At 45.1% G+C, this 20718-nt stretch overlaps 1 protein-coding gene across 4 annotated transcripts in view; it reads left to right on the top strand.

Moving 5' to 3' along the window:
* The first annotated feature begins 2544 nt into the window (after window positions 1–2544).
* ABCC12 (ATP binding cassette subfamily C member 12) overlaps window positions 2545–20718 on the top strand; it is a 61713-nt gene continuing 43539 nt past the window's right edge. For 2 of the 4 annotated variants that reach the window (XM_055551871.1, XM_055551873.1), the window contains exons 1-7: window positions 2545–2663; window positions 6062–6217; window positions 10782–10929; window positions 11208–11441; window positions 12749–12922; window positions 13339–13486; window positions 18209–18357. In XM_055551871.1, the coding sequence (XP_055407846.1) occupies window positions 2545–2663; window positions 6062–6217; window positions 10782–10929; window positions 11208–11441; window positions 12749–12922; window positions 13339–13486; window positions 18209–18357 (1128 nt within the window). Of the gene's footprint in view, window positions 2664–6061; window positions 6218–10781; window positions 10934–11207; window positions 11442–12748; window positions 12923–13338; window positions 13487–18208; window positions 18358–20718 lie in introns of all 4 variants that reach the window. The other 2 variants (XM_055551872.1, XM_055551874.1) reach the window with 2 other exon arrangements.

Here is a 20718-nt window from a genome sequence, read left to right as displayed (position 1 = left end):
GTGTACCAGGACCCAAGTACCTCTCAGAGACTGAGGCAGAACTGTGTTTGAGTGTCTCCTGTGGAGGTACAGGTCAGCAGTGGACTGCCCCAGGGACAGTGTCTCTGGATGAAGCAGACTTGGGTATGGCATAAGCCCTCTTTGAGGAGGTCACCATTAACCCTACCATAAAGCTGCCAGAACTTACACAGGACTGGGAAACAGACTTTCGGAGGGCAGAAGCAGAACCTTGTGCACCAGGACCCAGGAGAAAGGAGCAGTGAACCCACAAGAGACTGACCCAGACTTGCCTGTGAGTGTCCAGGAGTCTCCAGTGGAGGCGTGGGTCCATGGTGGCCTGCTGCAGGGTTGGGGGCGCTGAGTGTAGCAATACACACATGGGACCTTTTGAAGGAAGTCGCCATTATCTTCATTACCTCCACCATAGTTTGGCCTCAGGTAAACAGCAGGGAGGGAACACAGCTTCACCCATCATGGCTAACACACTACATATTATAGTAGTAGGGCATTCTGAATTTGATTATATACTTACTTTACCAATATGCTGTATATTTTCATATGTTTTCAGATCAGAGATCTAAATTTCAGCCTGAATAACTCATTTTAGCATTTCTTTAATGTAGGTTTAGAGGTAATGAAGCCTTCTGCTTTTATCTGGAAAATATATTTATCTCTCCTTTATTTCTGAATAGTATCTTTGTCAGATACAGCATTCTTGGTTGGCAGTTTTTTCTTTTGAATGTACCAGCCCACTCTCTCCTGACCTGTGAGATTTCTGCTGAGAAATCTACCAATACCTTTATGGGGATTCCTTTGTAAGTAATGAGCTTCTTCTCTCTTGCTGCTTTTTAGATTCTGTTGTAGTTTGATTTTTGACAGTTTTATTAAAATGTGTCTTGGAGAGGATCTCATTAAGTTCAGTTTGTTTGGTGACCTATTAACTTCATGAAATGGGATATGAAAATCTTGACCCAAATTTGAGAAGTTCTCAGTCATTATTCCTTTAAATTAGATTTCTATCCCCTTCTTCCTCTCTTTTTCTGAAACTCTAATAATTTGCATATTGTTTCCTTTGGTTGTGTTCCATAGATAATGTAGGCTTTCCTCACTTTTTTTCCTTTGTTGTTCTCTGTCTGGATAATTTCGAAGTTCTTATCTTCCAACTTTTATGTTTTTCTTGCTGTTGATACTCTTTATTACAATTTTCATTTTATTTGTTGCATTTTTCAGATCCAGCATGCTTTTTTTGGTTCTTTTTAATGATTCCATCTCTTTGATAAATTTCTCATTTGCATTTAAAGTACTAGTCATGTTTTCTAGTCTTTACTAACTGCCTTTGAGAGAGAAACACCTTCTGTTAGTCCTTCTAGGGACTCTGAGGTTTTCTCAGATGTTCTGTGGATTCACCTACAAATTGCTTTTGTTGGACAGGAGGCAGAGAAGCATAAATGAGGTATATATTAGCCATGAATCTGATGTCACTACTACATATACTCTTGAGTAAATCCTTTCTCTTCTCTGGACCTCTGTTTTCTTTTCTTTTTTTTCTCTGTTTTCTTTTCTGAACAATGAGGAGCTTGTAAAGATTGTATTTGAAGTTACTTCCAACTCTGAAATGCCATAGGTTAATCAGCCATTAAAACCTCAGTAAGGATTGATTAATTTTATGTTTCTAGTCGTGAAAAATTCCATAGTGAACTCATAGGATTTGTGTATTTATAATGGTGAGGCTTCTGGTTGCTAGTGACAGAAACTAACTTGGGATAGTTTAGGTTAAAAAAGAGAGTTTACTGATAGAATATGAGGAGCAGAATGTCATGGAACTTTAGGGCCAGAATAGAGCTATGTACCAGGAAAGAGTTTGAACTAGGCATAGAAAACCTTCAGGAATTGTTCTCTATTACTTAGGATTAGGTGATTGGTGAATGGTGTGGTTGGTTTGTGGACTGGACAGGCACTCCCAAAAGTGTCCTCTCAACCTAAATTTTTGATTTCTCTTTGGGACAGTTGTCACAGAAGTGGGGGGAAGGATGCAGACTTGATCAGATGTGCCTGGTCCTGAGAGGTGGTCTCTTTGAAGTTCTCTGATCCTTAAGTATGGAGGCATAGGAATGTGTGTATCTGAAAGGATTAGGGAGAAAAGGGGGTTTGTATGTGTAACAAACTTCAATCTGAGTCACATTAAGGCAGCAGACACATCTTCTTGGGTTCTTTTGCTGGGCTGGTACTTAGGCTTTGTTATGGGCTGGCTCCTGGTAGAAAACCTGCAGTAGGCTTTTCTCCCGGTCAGCCCAAAATGGGAAAAAAGAGGGACAGAATGTCTTTGCTAATAAGGAAGGCTCTTAGTGGAGTTGAGGGAATTATGGGGCGTCTGACCACTCTCACCCATGGTGTGAAAGGTTAATTGGTGAAACCATATTGGCACTGATCTGGGTGGAGTAAGGGCTGCCTAACCCCATTTCAGAGTGTCCTCATCTCCTCATCTTTCTGCTGCAGAGTAAAGGTCGCTAGACCAAGAGCCCAGGGCTCTAGACTGCCATCAAGATGGTGGGTGATGGCCCCTACCTTATCTCTGATCTGGACCGGCGAGGCCGGCGGAGATCATTCACAGAGAGATATGACCCCAGCCTGAAGACCATGATCCCAGTGAGACCCTATGCAAGGTAAGTCAGGAGGAGGATTGAAGGGAGGTCTGGGCAGAACTTCCAGGAATCATTTCCAGCCCATCAGGACAGTGAACACTGCCCCTGCTTCCCACATTGCTGCTCTGTATGCTTGTACTTTTGGCCTTCCATCCATCCATCCATTTTTAAAATTTATTGACCATTCACTTTAAGAATCCTCCTTTCCTTTGGTGGAAAGGAGGCAACAGCAAATGTTTAAGGAGAGCTTGCCATGTGCCAGGACCTGTTTGGGTGCTTTACAAATATCTTCTCATTCACTCCTCACAACCACCCTGGAGGTGTTGTGATTATATTTATCTGATGTGTGAATAAGTGAGGCACAAATAAATAAATAACGTGCACAAAGTTAATCATGTAGATATTACTTTGTAACAAACTGCCTCTGTGCTTAGTAGCCTAAAACAATCACCATTTCTTTAGCTTGAAATTTTATAAGTGGTTCAGCAACTTGAGCTAAATAAACGGTGATTGTCTTAGGCATGACCAGATTTTCTTATGCATTGCTGGTCAGCAAGTTGGCTGTGCTTCTGGGGGTGATGGGCTGGGGGAAGGCAGGCCCCATGGACTATGCACTTCCAGCAGGTGAGCCTGCACTAGGTTCACCATTTCTTTCATTGCATTCTCTTGGCCAAATCAAGTCACATGTAAGCCCAGATTCAAGGTGTGGAGAAACAGATCTGACGTCTTGAAGGAAGAAGCTGCAAGCAAGGGTCTGGAACACAGATGGAGAGAGAGAATTGGGTTGAACTGCAGAATAGGAACTCGGGAAGTCTGATTTCCAAGTCACATGCTTACCTATAATGTGATGTTATATTACTATATGTGTATTCTTAACATTACATTAACTATAATATTTTAAAAAGCTGCTTTTTCTCAGTGGTAAAGAATCTGCCTGCCAATGCAGGAGCACAGGAGATGAGGGTTTGAATCCCATGGACAGAGGAGCCCGAGGGGCTAAAGTCTATGGGGTCACAAAGAGTCGGACATGACTGGGCAGCTGAACGCACATGCACGCAAACACACACACCTTTTCTACATGAGAAGTGCCCTATAACCTGCCCTCTGAGCAGCAGAAGGCCAAGTGACATCTCCATGGTGAGATGATATAGCACTGCTCTCCTTCCAGAATACGTAGACCAAAGATAAACCTGTGAGCCCTCTAAGGTGAGAGGTGGAGGTTGAAGGGTCATGGCATGGGCTACCATCTTTAGTTCCAGGCAGGAGAGCTCTAAGTACCCACTGTTTTGGCTCTGTTCACAATTTTGTGGAGAGGCAGTGTGATATAGTGCTTAAGAGAAAGATGGGAGTCAGCAAGTGTTGGTCTTGATTTCCTGCTTCACCACTCACTAGCTATAAGACTTTGGGTAAGTACTATAACCTCTTTTTGCCTTGATGTTCTTGTCTATGAAATGGGATCATAATATCCCCCAAATACTTGGGCTGTTGTTAGGATTATATGATATAATGCATTTAAGTTACCCTTTAGGAAATGTTTACTCTGTACCAGGCACATAGTATTAATACCTTATTAATATTATCTTAGCTTGGGTTCTCCCAAAAGCAGAGCATGAGTCAAAAACTTGGATGCAGGTAGCTCATTCGGGAGGTGATATCAAGAAGCAGGAGGAGAGATTTAGGGAGAGTGAGGCAGGGAAGGAGAACGTGCGTGTTGTCAGTGCCACTGCTTGTAGACATGGGGACTGGATTCTACTAGGCCTCTCCAGAAGTATACAATTTTCTACCCATAGGATGGGAGGTGGGGGCATTTGTCTGTGGGCTCTTATACTCCATTAGTTAGGTTTTCTTTTGGGGGGCATTGAAAGTGAAAGTGAAGTCGTGTCTGACTCTGCAACCCCATGGACTGTAGCCTATCACGTTCCTCCATCCATGGGGTTTTCCAGGCAAGGGTACTGGAGTGGGTTGCCATTTCCTTCTCCAGAGGATCTTCCTGACCCGGGGATTGAACCTGGGTCTCCCGCATTGTAGGCAGACGCTTTACTGTCTGAGCCATCATTAGCCCCCTGCAATTCTGGGCTACACTTATGCTCTGAGAAGACCCCAAAGGTAGTGAAAAGAGGCACAACACACCTGTGACATGGGACACTGTCAGCAGAGCCCAAGCTGCACAGCGTTGTCCTCCACGGCTGAGATTGGAGGTAAATGTGACAAAGTCTACACAAAGTCTGTGACTCAGAGCATCTTGACAGCATCTGCTACAAGTACAAAGCTCTTCCAGGGCCTGGAATATAGCAAACACTTAGCAAGTAGACTCTCATTCCATCTTATATGGTTAATTCCTCAAGGGCAGAAACACATCTCTTCCTCCTCCCTTATTGCTTTTCTTTTCCCCTTCCTCTACCTCCCCTGTCCTCCTTTATCTGCTAGCTAATATTTATATCATAGTTGTTGTTTAGTAGCTAAGTTGTGTCCAGCTCTTGCGACTCATGGACTGTAGCCCACCTCTGTAGGCTCTGTAGGCTCCTCTGCCCACGGGATTTCCCAGGCAAGAATGCTGGAGTGGATTGCCATTTCCTCCTCCAGGGATCTTCTCGACGTCTCCTGCACTGGCAGACAGATTCTTTGCCACTAGCGCCCCCAAGGGAGCCCAGTATTGTGTAGCAGCTTACATACATTAATCCATTCCATCCACATGATAAACCATGAGTTTGACTTTAGCTCTTGCCTCCTTGGGCAGGCTTACCCCCACACCCTGCTCTGACCCTCCCTGTCCTCCCAAGAGCAAAAGCCAGGCGCCCAACTCCTCTGATGATCAGCTACTTGGTCTCCATTTCCTCATGCCAAATGAAGCAGGTACCTTCTTTCCCCTGGGGTGGTCATTGCTAAATGTTTAACAACTGGCTCACTAAAAGAATTCCCTTGTTGTAGCACTTCTCATTTTTTATGGTGTAAATTCTCCCACCATGGCTGATTTCAACATGTTGTCACTGATAGCGAAGTTGAGAAGGGGTACATGGTAACAGAGTCCTATTATCTGCGCTATTTCCACCACAGAGGTCATAGACTTACATAATCGAAAGAACAGATATGAGTAAAATCCAGTAAAATAATCTAGGAAGCTATGAGTTTTGCATATTGATTGCATTTGTCTCTAAGATAATTTACTTACATTTACGTAATTTAATTTTTAATACTGGCTATGTTTGAGAACTGACTTGCAGAATTCCTAAAAATTGAACAATCAGCTCTTACAAGCTAGAAGGAGCTGGCCCAGCCCAGCTGGACCACCGCTCACAGGGCTGTGATGTAAGTCACCACCTGAGACAGGCTATGGTTATCCCTGTAGTTAAGAATTCTAGCCAGGGACTCAAGGCAAGGACCCCAACACCCTGGGACACCGAGCGTTTTGCCTGTTTCAGGTTGGCGCCCAACCCTGTGGATGACGCAGGGCTCCTCTCGTTTGCTACATTCTCCTGGCTCACACCCGTGATGGTGCGAGGCTACCAGCACACGCTGACCGTGGACACCCTGCCCCCGCTGTCGCTGTACGACTCATCCGACACCAATGCCAAAAGGTACGAGGGTCTGTTTGGTCTGTTTCATCTAGAGAGGAGCCCACTTTGGGAAGGGACCTGCGAGCCCTTTTACGTGCTCCCGTTTCCCCACCGGGAAATCTACACCCACCAGTCTCGGTGGCCACTCCCTCCGGCTCCTCTCTGAGATGTGGGCTGGGCTGACTGGGCTAATTTTTCACAGTTTTGACTGGCAAAATCATACTTTTCATTGGTTCCTGGCCTAGTCTCTGGGGAGGTGAATACTGGGGAGAGTTGGTGGGGAGAAAGAGCTTCTTGAGAGCTCGAGGATTCAGGACCACTCGGGCGCAGCTGTCAGCTGGTTTGTAGGATCACTGCATCGGGACAGGAGTGGCTGGAATCTCACTTTGCTCTGTGCTGGCTGGACTCCACCTGGGCTGCTGTCTGCTGTGCCAGGCATGGTGTTTTATTTCACTTTAAAAGTTGTCACTGGACTTAAAAGTTTTTTTTATTTTATTTATTTTTTAAAAATTTATTTATTTTAATTAGAGGCTAATTACTTTATAATATTGTATTGGTTTTGCCATACATCAACATGAATCCGCCACGGGTATACACGTGTTCCCAATCCTGAACCTCCCTCCCACCTCCCTCCCCATACCATCCCTCTGGGTCATCCCAGTGCACCAGCCCCAAGCATCCTGCATCCTGCATCGAATCTGGACTGGCGATTCGTTTCTTATATGATATTATACATGTTTCAATGCCATTCTCCCAAATCATCCTCCCCGCCTCTCCCACAGAATCCAAAAGACTGTTCTATACATCTGTGTCTCTTTTGCTGTCTCGCATACAGGGTTATCATTACCATCTTTTTAAATTCCATATATATGCAGTTAGTATACTGTATTGGTGTTTTTCTTTCTGGCTTACTTCACTATGTATAATTGGCTCCAGTTTCGTCCACCTCATTAGAACTGATTCAAATGTATTCTTTTTAATGGCTGAGTAATACTCCATTGTGTGTATGTACCACAGCTTTCTTATCCATTCGTCTGTTGATGGATATCTAGTTTGCTTCCATGTCCTGGCTATTATAAACAGTGCTGCGATGAACATTGGGGTACACGTGTTTCTTTCAATTCTGGTTTCCTCGGTGTGTATGCCCAGCAGTGGGATTGCTGGGTCGTATGGCAGTTCTATTTCCAGTTTTTTAAGGAATCTTCACACTGTTCTCCATAGTGGCTGTACTAGTTTGCATTCCCACCAACAGTGTAAGAGGATTCCCTTTTCTCCACACCCTCTCCAGCATTTATTGCTTGTAGACTTTTGGATCACAGCCATTCTGACTGGCGTGAGATGGTACCTCATTGTGGTTTTGATTTGCATTTCTCTGATAATGAGTGATGTCGAGCATCTTTTCATGTGTTTGTTAGCCATCTGTATGTCTTCTTTGGAGAAATGTCTATTTAGTTCTTTGGCCCATTTATTGATTGGGTCGTTTATTTTTCTGGAATTGAGCTGCAGGAGTTGCTTGTATATTTTTGAGATTAGTTGTTTGTCAGTTGCTTCATTTGCTATTATTTTCTACCATTCTGAAGGTTGTCTTTTCACCATGCTTATAGTTTCTTTTGTTGTGCAGAAGCTTTTAATTTTAATTAGATCCCATTTGTTTATTTTTGCTTTTGTTTCCAATATTCTAGGAGGTGGGTCATAGAGGATCCTGCTGTGATTTATGTTGGAGAGTGTTTTGCCTATATTCTCCTCTAAAAGTTTTATAGTTTCTGGTCTTATGTTTAGATCTTTAATCCATTTTGAGTTTATTTTTGTGTATGGTGTTAGAAAGTTTTTTATTTTATATTGGAGTATACTTGGTTACAGAGAAGGTAATGGCACCCCACTGCAGTACTCATCCCTGGAAAATCCCAAGGACGGATCCCAAGGCTGCAGTCCATGGGGTCGCTGAGGGTCCGACACGACTGAGCGACTTCACTTTCACTTTTCACTTTCCTGCATTGGAGAAGGAAATGGCAACCCATTCCAGTGTTCTTGCCTGGAGAATCCCAGGGACGGGGGAGCCTGGTGGGCTGCCGTTTATGGGGTTGCACAGAGTCAGACACGACTGAAGTGACTTAGCAGCAGCAGCACACTTGGTTAACAATGTTGTATTAGTTCCAGGTGTTACAGCAAAGTGATTCAGATACACACACACATGTATCATTGTTTTTCAAATTCTTTTCCTATTTAGGTTATTACAGAACACTGTGGACTTTCATATTACAAAATACGTTTTGGTTGAACCAAATGAAATATCTGATAATTTTGACTTGCCAAAACATACATTTCAGTGGTTCAACCTAATTACGATTCATTACAGAAATGTTAAAGCAACAGAAGTTTAAGCAGTGGAAGTACCCCCACCATACGTCCACCCCACTCCCCAGAGGTCAACACTGTTAAATGCTGGTTTGCATCCGTCTGGAATTTTTTCTACTCTGATTAAACAAACCCGGTGCTACCATCTTCTGCAGATCAATACCTCTTCTTCTTTCGTACTCACAGGTCATCTTTTTTCCTTTGAAGAAAAAATGAAGCATAATATTTCATGGTTAACCATTTTGCTATTTTCAGTTAAGAGTTTATATTTTTCCACAGCACAAAAACCTCCTGCTGTGCAGCCCAGTTCCTTCATTCTTTCTAATGACTGCATTGTTTTAAGCAGTGGGGAAGCTCTCAAAGTCGTCTCTCTGCATTTGTTTCTTCTGGAATTCTCCTTCTTTTTGGTCTATATGCTTGAAAGGCTGTGAGTTCCAATCGTGCTCCTGCAATTGTGCCTTCGCGTCCCCTTATCCGTGTCCTGAAGGAATCTCAGTCAGTGGTGGTTTCCTACAGTCCAGGGAGCACAGAGAGAAATGGGCTGGACCAGTGTCTGTGGAGTTCCAGGTTTTCCTTCTACCTCTCTCTCTGTTTTTAATGTTGCCTTCCATCTACCCAACATCAGCTCAGATCCTTTTCCAAACACATGCTTGACAACCTTCATAACATGTGATCTTCAGTCCATGCCTCTCTTTTGGACTCTGAGTTCATACACCCACCATCCAACAGAACTTGGGTGATTCACAAGTATCCTACATTAAAAGCTATGTTCTTGATCCTCAGCCCTACCTGATGATATCCATCTCTGTTAACTCCATTCCCACAGTTCTCCTTTTCTCCCATATCTAATTCATCTGTAAGTCCTAATGTCTCCACTGTCTACCTTTCTGTAAATTCTCAGCCACCTCCCACCTGGATGCCCATGGTCTTCCACGGTGGTCTCCCTGCTCCCCACCCTCATAACCCACTATTCTCACAGCAGCCAGATGTTCTTTTAGATATGTAAAGTGATCTTGTCACATCAGCTTAAAAACCTGCAATGCCTTCCTTTGCACTTGGAATGAAATCTAATCTCCTTCCTGAGGACTATGAGGTCCCATGAGATCTGGCCCTGCTTTGCCTCCCTGTGCCCCTACATGCCTGGCACACTGGCCTCTGTTCTGATTTTTGACATGGACAAACTCCTTCTTGCCCTGAATATTTTCTTCTTGATTTCTCTGTCACCTCCGTGTTTCTGTCACAACTGGTATTGTGCCAGGGACAGGCAGGAGGAGGATATTAGGGCCTGGAAAGAGCCCAAATGCCAGATCCCAGCTTGTTCTGTGTCAGGGCTCTGGCCACTGCCACTCCCATGTCCCATCCACCCTGTAAAACAGTGGTCCCCAGTTATTTTGGCATCAAGGACCAGTTTTGTGGAAGACAGTTTTTCCACAGATCAGGGGTGAGGGATTGGTTTCATATTACATATTATTGGTTTCATATTACATATAATAAGCATGTCACATTTATTGTGAACTTTATTTGTATTATTATTACATTGTGGTATATAATTAGATAATTATAGAACTCACCTTAATGCAGAATCAGTAGGAGCCCCCAGTTCAGTTCAGTTCAGTCTCTCAGTTGTGTCTAACTCTTTGTGACCCCAGGAGCCCACCAGATGCAGCTTAATTGTCCCTTGCCACTCACTGATAGGGTTTTGATATGAGTCTGGAAGCTATTGATTTATTGTGGTCTCTGCAGTCAAATCTCTCTGCTAATGATAATCTGTGTTTGCAGGCACTCCCCAGCGCTAGCATCACCACCTCAGCTCCACCTCAGATCATCAGGCATTAGGTTCTCATAAGGAGCGTGTAACCTAGATCCCTTGCATGCCCAGTTCGCAGTAGGGTTCGTGCTCCTATGAGAATCCACTGCCATCACTGATGTGACAGGAGGCAAAGTTCAGGCAGTAACGTGAGTGATGGGGAACAGTTGTAAATACAGATGAAACCTGCTGCTCACCTCCTGCTGTGCAGCCCAGTTCCTAGCGGGCCACAGACTGGTATCAGTTCATGGCCCAGGGGTTGGGGACCCCTGCTGTAAAAGAAGAGAGAACGAATGCTGTTCTGAAGCTGCCACTGCCAGGGATGTGGGTTGTGGATTCTTGCAATGTTTTATCCATCAGCATAGCTTTCAACAGCAAGTGGGAGTATAAGTCCCTTTCCTTCTTCCTGTTCTTTTGTCACAGATTTCGAATCCTTTGGGATGAAGAGGTAGAAAGGATGGGTCCCGAGAAAGCCTCTCTGGGCCGAGTGGTCTGGAAATTCCAGAGGACGCGTGTTTTGATGGATATTGTGGTCAACATCCTGTGCATTATCATGGCAGCCATAGGGCCGGTGAGTGCAGTGGCCCTTCTCTGGCCTCGTCTCCCAGGTCCCAGACTGGCAAAGAATGTTATTAGTTACTTTCTCTACGAGCTGGTGGGTTTAGTACATTGTTGGACTCCTTGGGGGAGAATTTTCATAAAGCTAATCCTTGTCAAGCAAGGCAGCTACCACTGAAATTAATTAAAAGGTTTGCCTCATAAAGTCTGCTTGCTGACATTATCTGAAGCCTTCTGTACCTACCTCGTACCCCAGCGGCACTCTCCTCTCCCCACCGCACTGTTTTACAGACAGTTCTCATTCACCAAATCCTGCAGCAGACCGAAAGTGTCTCCAGGAAGGTCTGGATTGGCGTTGGCCTGTGCGCAGCCCTTTTCACCACTGAGTTTACCAAAGTCCTCTTTTGGGCCCTCGCCTGGGCCATAAATTACCGCACGGCAATCCGGTTGAAGGTGGCCATCTCCACCTTGGTTTTCGAAAACCTGGTGTCCTTCAAGACGCTGACACACATCTCTGTTGGTGAGGTAAGCTGGTCCAGAAGGAGTCTAACTTTAGGAAACTGCGTTCTGAGTTTTCTGAATATGTGTGAGCTGTGCTTCCTGGATGGAATATCTGCCCCCTCTTTTGGTTGTCTGTGTCCTGTCCATCATTTCCCTTCTTCCTGCTAAGTGAAGTGGTGGACACTCAAAACACCAGAAGAATTCAGAGAAAGGAGGACTCCATTCGAGCTGGAGAATTTGGAAAGGCTTCCCTGTTCCACTTGGAACAGGGCTTAGGGGTGACCTCATTCAATCCCTCTGATTGTCAGTGAGGACATCGAAGCAGTACAGAGCATGCTATGGCATTTAATAAAATCGACTGACTAATGGATCTGATGATTCCAACTGTGTAATATTTTGGATGTCAAGTCACAACAAAGACCAAGCCTGTTGGACTTTAGAGTTGACATTTCCTTAAGCCCTTAATCCTTAGCAATAAAATCTTCACCTTTTACTTGAGAATATTTCCCTGGCCAAGGGAACCCTAGGTAAGGGAGGTAAGGGAAGAGACTGTTTCTTTCAGTTGCTCTTTCAGTTTGTTTAAAGCATCCGGTATCAATTATGATTAGATTCACTTGTGTAAAACCAAAACCCCCAAATAACAGTGGATTAAATGGGATGAATTTATTTCACTCTACGTGAGTCTGAAAGAGGGTGATGGAGGGCTGGAATGGGGGCTTCCAGGCTCTTCTTTCTTTCTTTATCACTACCTTAGTACATGGTTTCCATAATTGTTCAGGATGGAAACTGCAGGTCCAGACATCCCGGTCATGTTTCAGAGAACTGGTAGGAGGAAGCAGCGAAGAGAAAGGGATATGTCTTCCAGGTCGAGTTGGCTCCCTGTCAGAATGCACCCCCAAAGCTCCACTGGATACCTTGGCTTGTGTCTCATTGCCCTGAGCATAGCCGTATGGTCACAACACTTCCACAAAACAGGCTTGGAAATGTGGTCTTTTTCCTGGGCCCACGGATGCCCTGATTCAGCAGGGTTGTGCTAACAAGGAAGAAGGAGAGAGAGCTGTCAGGTAGACAGTGGGCTTTGCCGATGTACTCCCAGGTGGTATTTACACCTTTCTTCACTGGGATTCTCAGTCCTAAAAGACTGGCTTCTCCAGAGTCATACTAGAATGGAACTCACAAGACTCACTGTGTTGGTTCTCTGATGACCTCCAGCCCCTTTAAGGCAGTTTTCCCTTTCCTTCCACAGATGCCCCAGCCCTTCCAAAAGTCGTCAGTTGGGGAAATGCTCGGGTGGCCCTTCCAAAGCCTGAACCTGTGTGCTTTCTTTCCAGGTGCTCAATATACTATCGAGTGATAGTTATTCCTTGTTTGAAGCTGCCTTGTTTTGTCCCTTGCCAGCCACCATCCCTATCCTAATGGCTGTCTGTGCAGTGTACGCCTTTTTCATTCTGGGGCCCACAGCTCTCATCGGGATATCCGTGTATTTGCTATTCATCCCCATTCAGGTAATAGCAAGTCTTTGCAGTTGTATTTCATGCACACTCTCACTTAAGTGGGTAAAAGGCTTTGCTTCCAGAGCCTGGCCCTGAAACCTGAGCCCTTACTTTGGGCTCATTGACAGCATAGTTTTTAAAGAACTTGAATTTAAAGAACTTGAATTTGAATGCCCTGGGGAAGGGGGCATGCTTCTTCAATTTGTCAAAGTCCCCAGTGCTTCCCTTGTATCCTGGTGATTCCTGCATTTGTATCACTTGGCCAGACTCAGGTTGTGTCCCCAGAGAACATTGACCACAACTCAGTGGAAGGATTCAGCTGAGAATCTCTCCCTTAGAACTTTTCCTGGCACTTACACTCCGATCCCTGGATTTTTAGGCCAACAGCAACTCAACAATTCTCTCTGAACACTGTACCTTGATTTCAGATGTTTCTGGCTAAGCTCAATTCAGCTTTCCGACGATCAGCAATTTCAGTGACAGACGAGCGAGTTCAGACAATGAATGAGTTTCTGACCTGCATCAAGCTGATTAAAATGTATGCCTGGGAGAAATCTTTTACCAACACCATCCGAGGTAGGATGAGCAATTGCTGAAAGAACCGCTTAACCCGTAGAGTGTGCTTTTCCAATGGGTTCTTAAGATTCTGGGTTTGGGAATTCTGGAAATGGACTGAGGGGACCTCCAAGCTGGTCTGCAGGCTTTTCAAAAGAGTATAGAGATTTTGGAATAGACCCAGGCATCTCTTCTAGGGAACCCAAAGCTTAGTAGGTGAGTGGCATATGGTTTAGCCATACTGAGGCTGGTGAGTGCTTGTACTGGCCAGCTACCCTTCACAAAAATAATCCACTAAAGCATTATGAGTAGAAGAGCTGGCTCAGGCTACTTCGTTGACTTGGAAGCTATCCATATGGGCACATGTACACGCTCACACTTATACACGTGTCCCCTCCTTGCTGGCAGCAGCCTCATCAGGATTGGATGTCCCACTGACTTGACATGCTTTAGGCAGATAGGAGAATGCGTATATAGCTGTTTTGTTTTAAAGATGATATTTAAAACTCTCAATCAAATAAAAATGCAAATCTAATTGCAGGAACATTTACATAATTGCTGACATAGACTCAGGTGGTTGACCAGTTAATGATCCAAACCACTGTTACAACCGACTCTCTGGATCTACAATTACACTTGTCGACCAGCCTGTAATTGAACCCAAAGTTGTGTATCCACAGTTTTGAAAGTGGCTTGAGAAAATCTGCTTTTGAGCTTGCCGAAGGAAGTGTCCCAGATTGGGACACTGACAGCCTTATGTACCATCTTTCAAGAGCCAGAAATACTTCCATGCACATTGAACTCACTTTAATACAATATTTATTTGATGTGATTATATTTGATTCCATTTTATGGAATTCAGTGTAACTCAATTTAATTCAATAAATATGTACCAAGTTTCTACTATGTACAAGGCCACAGGAGTCACACAAAATAATTAGAAAGGATCTCTATTTTTAAAATGGAGGAAGGATGAGCTAAGTTCAAAAATAGCTATCAGTTTGTTGGCTCTACTTCTAGAATATATCCAGAATCTGTCTACTTCTCTTCATTCCACAGCCACCACAGTCCAAGCCAATATCCTCTCCCTTCCCATTTATGGAAAGAACTTCTAGATGCAACCTCTGCTTTCCACCTGCCCCGTAAAATCCATGATGCACTCAACAGCCAGAATGACCTTTTAAAAATGTCAGTCAGATCCTGTCTCTCCCCTGCTGAAAAATCTTTAGTGACTTCTTTTCACACTTAAATGTTTTCAAATTTAGGACTTCTGAATGAAGTCCAGATTCCTTCCAACAGCCTATTGGATCCAGCACCATCTGACCCCTGCTGACCTCCTGACCTCATCACATCTTATCCCAGGCCTTGATAACTCTGCACGAGCCACTCGAATCTTCTGTTTCTAAAACAGCATCCACATCCATTCACGGCTCGGGAGCTCTGCAGTTGCTGTTCCCTCTGCCTCGAATGTCTTCTGCTAGATGTTCGTGCTGACTTTATCTTAACTGTGGGTCTCCTAAAGTAATGACAGTGATGCACGAGGCCTTCTTGACCACAGTCCCAAGCAGGTCCACTCCCTCTTTAACTCTTGGTCTTGTCACCCTGTTCATTTCTTTCATATCACCCAACACAGTTTGTTGAAGAAGGCAATGGCACCCCACTCCAGTACTCCTGCCTGGAAAATCCCATGGATGGAGGAGCCTGGTAGGCTGCAATCCATGGGGTTGCTGAGGGTCGGACACGACTGAGCGACTTCACTTTCACTTTTCACTTTCATGCATTGGAGAAGGAAATGGCAACCCACTCCAGTGTTCTTGCCTGGAGAATCCCAGGGACGGGGAAGCCTGGTGGACTGCCGTCTATGGGGTCACACAGAGTCGGACATGACTGAAGTGACTTAGCAGCAGCAGCAGCAGCAGCAGCAACACAGTTTGTAATGATCTTATTTATTTGTTTGTTTCTTGTCTATTGCTCCTCCTGAAAAAGCTGAGACCCTCTTTACCCCTATATTCCCTGGAACCAGGCACAGCCCCTGGCATATAGTAGACATCAGATTAAAATTTATTAGAAATGAGATGCCAGTCCAGGTTCGATGCACGATACTGGATGCTTGGGGCTGGTGCACTGGGACGACCCAGAGGGATGGAATGGGGAGGGAGGAGGGAGGAGGGTTCAGGATGGGGAACACATGTATACCTGTGGTGGATTCATTTTGATATTTGGCAAATCTAATACAGTTATGTAAAGTTTAAAAATAAAATAAAATTAAAAAAAAAAAAAGAGAAAAAAATAAAATAAAATAAAAATAATAGGCAAACACGTGAATTAATTATAGAATGAAATGGGTAAAAGGCCACAAAAGAAACAGAGGAGATCCATGGGCATGAGAGATGAGGAAAAGCCTTCTGGCAGAGGCCCTGAAGGACAGGAGGGATGTGGACACCGCAGGAGCTGGGGAAGCCCCACTGGGCAGGAGCAAAGGCCTAGAGGCTGTGCTTGGAGAGGAGGTGGCTGCTGTTCTAGAGGGGAAGGGTGTGTGGACAGCAAGTGTTGAATCCCAGGAGAAATGGATTCTAATTCTGCCCTGACCTCTTTAGGAGCAAGTCACTTAGCCCAGGAAGACTTTCCTCTACTGTCAGGGGGGCATAGTGATGGCTTCTCCTGTGTCACATGGTGGGGAGAGCGGGTTAATGAAGGCCTGCCTGTGCAGGGCTCAGCCCAGCACCTGGTCCATAGGCCGCACTCCCCGAGCAGGGCTGTGGCACCACGCTGCTAACGTGGAAGGGTTTTTGTGGAGGAGGCCAGTGTTGCTGTTGAGGACTTTAAACACCAGGGGAGGGGCGCTTGAATTCTATCCGAAAGTGGTACAGAGTCTTGGTGTCATCTGGACTACGGAAGGCAGACACGTTCTTGGGGTTTTGTAGCTGTTCCTGAGACACAGGGCAGGGGCCTCAATCTGGCAGTCTTCAGGCTGGCATATGTGTTTTGTTTGGCTCCTACAGTACTTTAACTTTTTCTATTAGTTCCCAAGATTTAATCGTAGGGCCATGTCTCACAAAATTCCAGATCTCAGACTTCAGAACAGTCTAGTGAGCCTGGGACACCCTCGCTCTGGTCTTGCTCTCTGCCCACTCCCTTCATTTACATTACTTACCTGTAGGCATCTGAGCGTATGATTCCTGACACACAGGGAATCAGATCGGAAAGGACCTTGGAAGCCATCCAGCAATGGCAGCTGACAAGTACTGAGCCCCAGTACATGCCGGCATTGTGCTCAGGGCTGTCTGTGCTTCCTCTCATTTAAAGTTCTCAGCAGGAGCCCTTTACACTAATTTGCAGGAGGATCCAGCAGAAGTTATGCTTTTTTTTTTTTTTTTTTTTAATTGAAGCAGGTGGCGCTAGTGGTAAAGAACATGCCTGCCAAGGCAAGAGCTGTAAGAGATGCAAGTTGAATCACTGGGTTGGGAGAAGGGCACGGCAACCCACTCCAGTATTCTTGCCTGGGGAATCTCATGGACAGAGAAGCCCGGTGGGCTACAGTTCCTAGGGTTGCGAAGAGTCGGGCATGACTGAAGTGACTCAGCATGCTCACACATAGTTGATTTGATTTACAGTGTTGTGTTAATTTGGGGGTATACAGCAAAGTGATTCAGTTATATATATATATACATATAGGCTTCCCAGGTGGCTCAGTGGTAAAGAACCTACCTGCCAACGCAGGAGACAAGAGATGTGGGTTCGATCCCTGAGTTGGGAAGATCCCCTGGAGGAGGGCATGGCAATCCACTCCAGTATTCACGCTTGGAGAATTCCATGGAAAGAGGAGCCTAAGTGGGCTACTACGGTCCATAGGGTCACAAAGAGTCGGACATGACTGAAGTGACACAGCACACATGTATATGTATATATTCACGTGTGGATGACATGGAAAAGAATCTAATATTTTTCAGATTCTTTTCCAGTATGGTTTGTGGTAGTTTAGTGGCTAAGTCACATCCGACTCTTGCGTTTAGTTGCTAAGTCGTGTCCGACCAAGTCATGTCTGACCAAGTCGTGTCTGATTTCCCAGATAAGAATACTGAAGTGGGTTCCTGTGCCTTTCTCCAGAGGATCTTCCCAACTCAGGGATCCAACCATCACCTAAAGGAACTGGGTGGATCCTTTGCCAGTGAGCCACCTGGGAAGCCCAAGTATCTGTTAAGACCAAACTCACAATTCACCCATCTCCCTACCTCTTCCTCTTTGGTAACCATAACTTTGTTTTATATGTCTGTAAGTCTGTTTCTATTTTATAAATAAATTCATTTGCATTATTTTTTAAGATTCCACATATAAGTGATGTCATATATTTGTCTTTTCTGACTTTACTTAAAATTTTATATTATGATAATCATCCATGCTGTTGCAAATGGCAATGTTTCGTTCTTTTTTATGACTGAGTAATATTCCATTGGATTTCCCTGGTGGCTCAGATGGTAAAGAATCTGCCTGCAATGCAGTAGACTGGGTTTGATCCCTGGGTTAGGAAGATCCCTTGGAGAAGGGAGTGGTTACCCTCTCCAGTATGCTTGCCTGGAGAATTCAATGGACAGAGGAGCCTGGCAGGTAACAGTCTATGGGACTGCAAAAATTTGGACACTACTGAGTGATTAACACTGTCAATATTCCATTGAGTAATATGTTTCTTAATGCTGGTGCTTGACATGCAAATTAAGACCACTATGGACCGTTTCTATTTACTAGGTATAAGGAAGAAGGAAAGGAAGTTACTGGAAAAAGCTGGATTTGTCCAGAGTGGAAACTCAGCATTGGCCCCCATTGCATCCACCTTTGCCACTGTGCTGACATTCACCTGCCACATCCTCCTGAGACGCAAGCTCACCGCCCCTGTGGTAAGTGCCTCTCTAGAACTGGCCTCTTCTGAACCAAACTCTGCCAAGTGCCAGATGGGTAGCTCCTCCCCACCTTTGCCCAGCCCTGGCACCAGGACACCTTATCACGGTGAGCCAGGTGACACCAGAATTCCATCCCAACTTCTAAAACCGGTACTTGGGCTGACAGGGAGAAGAGGAGCGCTTAGTAGCAATTCTTGTTTAGTCTACAGGATAGGGATAGTAGTTAATGTTGGAACACAGTTTTACATTTGGAAAACAAAACTGAAGCCAAAGGAGCCCTTTGTTCATATGTATACATATATACGACAGGAGCAGAGTTTGTGGAAGTTCGCTGGGTGGGAGAAGGTATTGGTGTTGGAAGAAGCAGTATGGTGTCTAGATCAGAGTCCCCCTTGTTTAAATCCCCGCTCCACTCTTTGCTGTGACTTACAGCAGTTCATGGAGCTCTCTTGCTTTAGCTTTATCATCTGTAAATGGGGTGATGACACTCTCTATGGCTGTGAAAACAGAAGTTCTTTTACACAAAGCACATGGGCCAGCGCCTGAGATGCAGCAAATTCTGCAGAAGTGTTTGCTCTTCTTATTAGCCTGATGCTCACCCAGGCCAGGCATAACTGAGTTGAAAGCCTCAGAGGGAGAATTGGATTGAAGTTGGGGGGTGTCTTGAATTACAAGGGGGTTGTGCATTCAAAGGTAAACCTGAGCTAGAGGGGGAATGGCTCTGAACTGAAATAAACAAACAGATATTGAACAAGTGTCTGAAGGGCAAGTGGTTGGAGGAAAAAACACAGAGGCAAGAAAAAGAGAGAGAGAAAAGTAAATAAACTAGGAGAAGTATGCTCACAGGGGAAGAATTGCACCAAAATCAGGGATCTGGAGGGAAGGTGTGGGGCACATTTGAGAAAGCAGGATCTCTTCTGGTGCATCCATTGTAAGGCTGTCAGTCCCATTACTGCCCATGTTTCTTTAGAAGGTACTTTTTTGCACAGTTTTCTGTCACACACACACACACACACACACACACACACACACACACACTCTGGGACCTTGAACCTAGCCTCAAACCCAAAGCCGGTATGAATGTCAATGATGATTGTACTGGAGCCTGAATGAATGCTACCTGATTCTTGTAACTGCTGTCTATGATCCCAAGCCAAAATCTTTTTTTTTTTTCCCAGAACACACCAAGCAAATTAATTTGAAGCCAAACTGAGTGCATGTAGTTAGTATTTTCTAAAACAATGATTTAGAAGAAATCTAGATCCAGAACAATTTGCCTGAATGCTAGGCTTGTATTTCTTTAGACTAATAATCCTTGCAGTCTGCTTCTCTGCCAGAGTCACATCAGTAGGAGGTCAGCCCCGAGGTGCTGTCACATCAGGCAGCCTGGGGGCTCTGGGTTTCCTGAGCCAAGAGGTGCTTTGGAACCTGGAGGAGCTGAGTTCTCTTTGGGGATGTATTTAGGATCAGATGTGATGAAGGTGGCGGGAGGCAGGCTTCCCCAGGGGCTCAGTGGTAAAGAATCTGCCTGAAAGGCAGGAGCCGCAGGAGATGCAGGTTTGATCCCTGAGTCGGGAAGATCCCCCAGAGGAGGGCATGGCAACCCACTCCAGTATTCTTGCCTGCAGAATCCCATGGACAGAGGCTAGCCTGGTGGGCTACAGTCCATGGGGTCGCAAAACGTCTGACATGACTGAAGAGACTGAACTCGCTCGTGATGAAGGGAGCATCCTTCATCATGCTCTTAATGAACTAAGTGGGATTAGTTGACACCTGGGAGCCCTGTCCACAGGGCCCATTCAGCAGCAGGAAGGATCACTCCAGATTTGTTGAAGGAAGCTGTGTTTTTAATTTCTTAGATGGGTGGTTAGGGAGAGGCTGCTAATTACAAGTTGGGCAGATGAGAAGATGAAATCTGAGAGATGAGATCATGTCCCCCCTGGGGCACTCACAGAGCAAGGAAACTTGTCTTCACTGAAGCCGTATGATATTAGCCACCCACTAGGCAGGGCTCAGTGGGGAAGGCCCTAGTGAAGAGGAGGATTTTTTTGGAAATGGCGGTGGAACAAAGGCCCTCAAATCAGTCCCTTATGAGTGTGTGGAGGTAGAACATGGAGGCCAGCCCCTGAGGGCAGGAGAACGAGCAGCCAGCCTGGGCCAAGCACATCATTGCAGGGAGCTTCCACCTTCAGCACTGGCCTGTGTGGTGTGTAAAAGGATGCTTTATCTCTGAAGGGTCAGATGTCTCTGAGAGAAGGGGACGATTTAGGAAAATCTGCATAAGGTTTCAGTGAATTGTCTAGGCCAAATAAGCATGTGGGATGGATGGGGCTTTCCAAATGCACTCAATTAGAGGCC

The sequence above is a fragment of the Bubalus kerabau genome, chromosome 17, assembly GCF_029407905.1.
Source record: "Bubalus kerabau isolate K-KA32 ecotype Philippines breed swamp buffalo chromosome 17, PCC_UOA_SB_1v2, whole genome shotgun sequence".
Lineage (NCBI taxonomy): Eukaryota > Metazoa > Chordata > Mammalia > Artiodactyla > Bovidae > Bubalus > Bubalus kerabau.
This window is presented reverse-complemented; position numbering and strand designations above follow the sequence as displayed.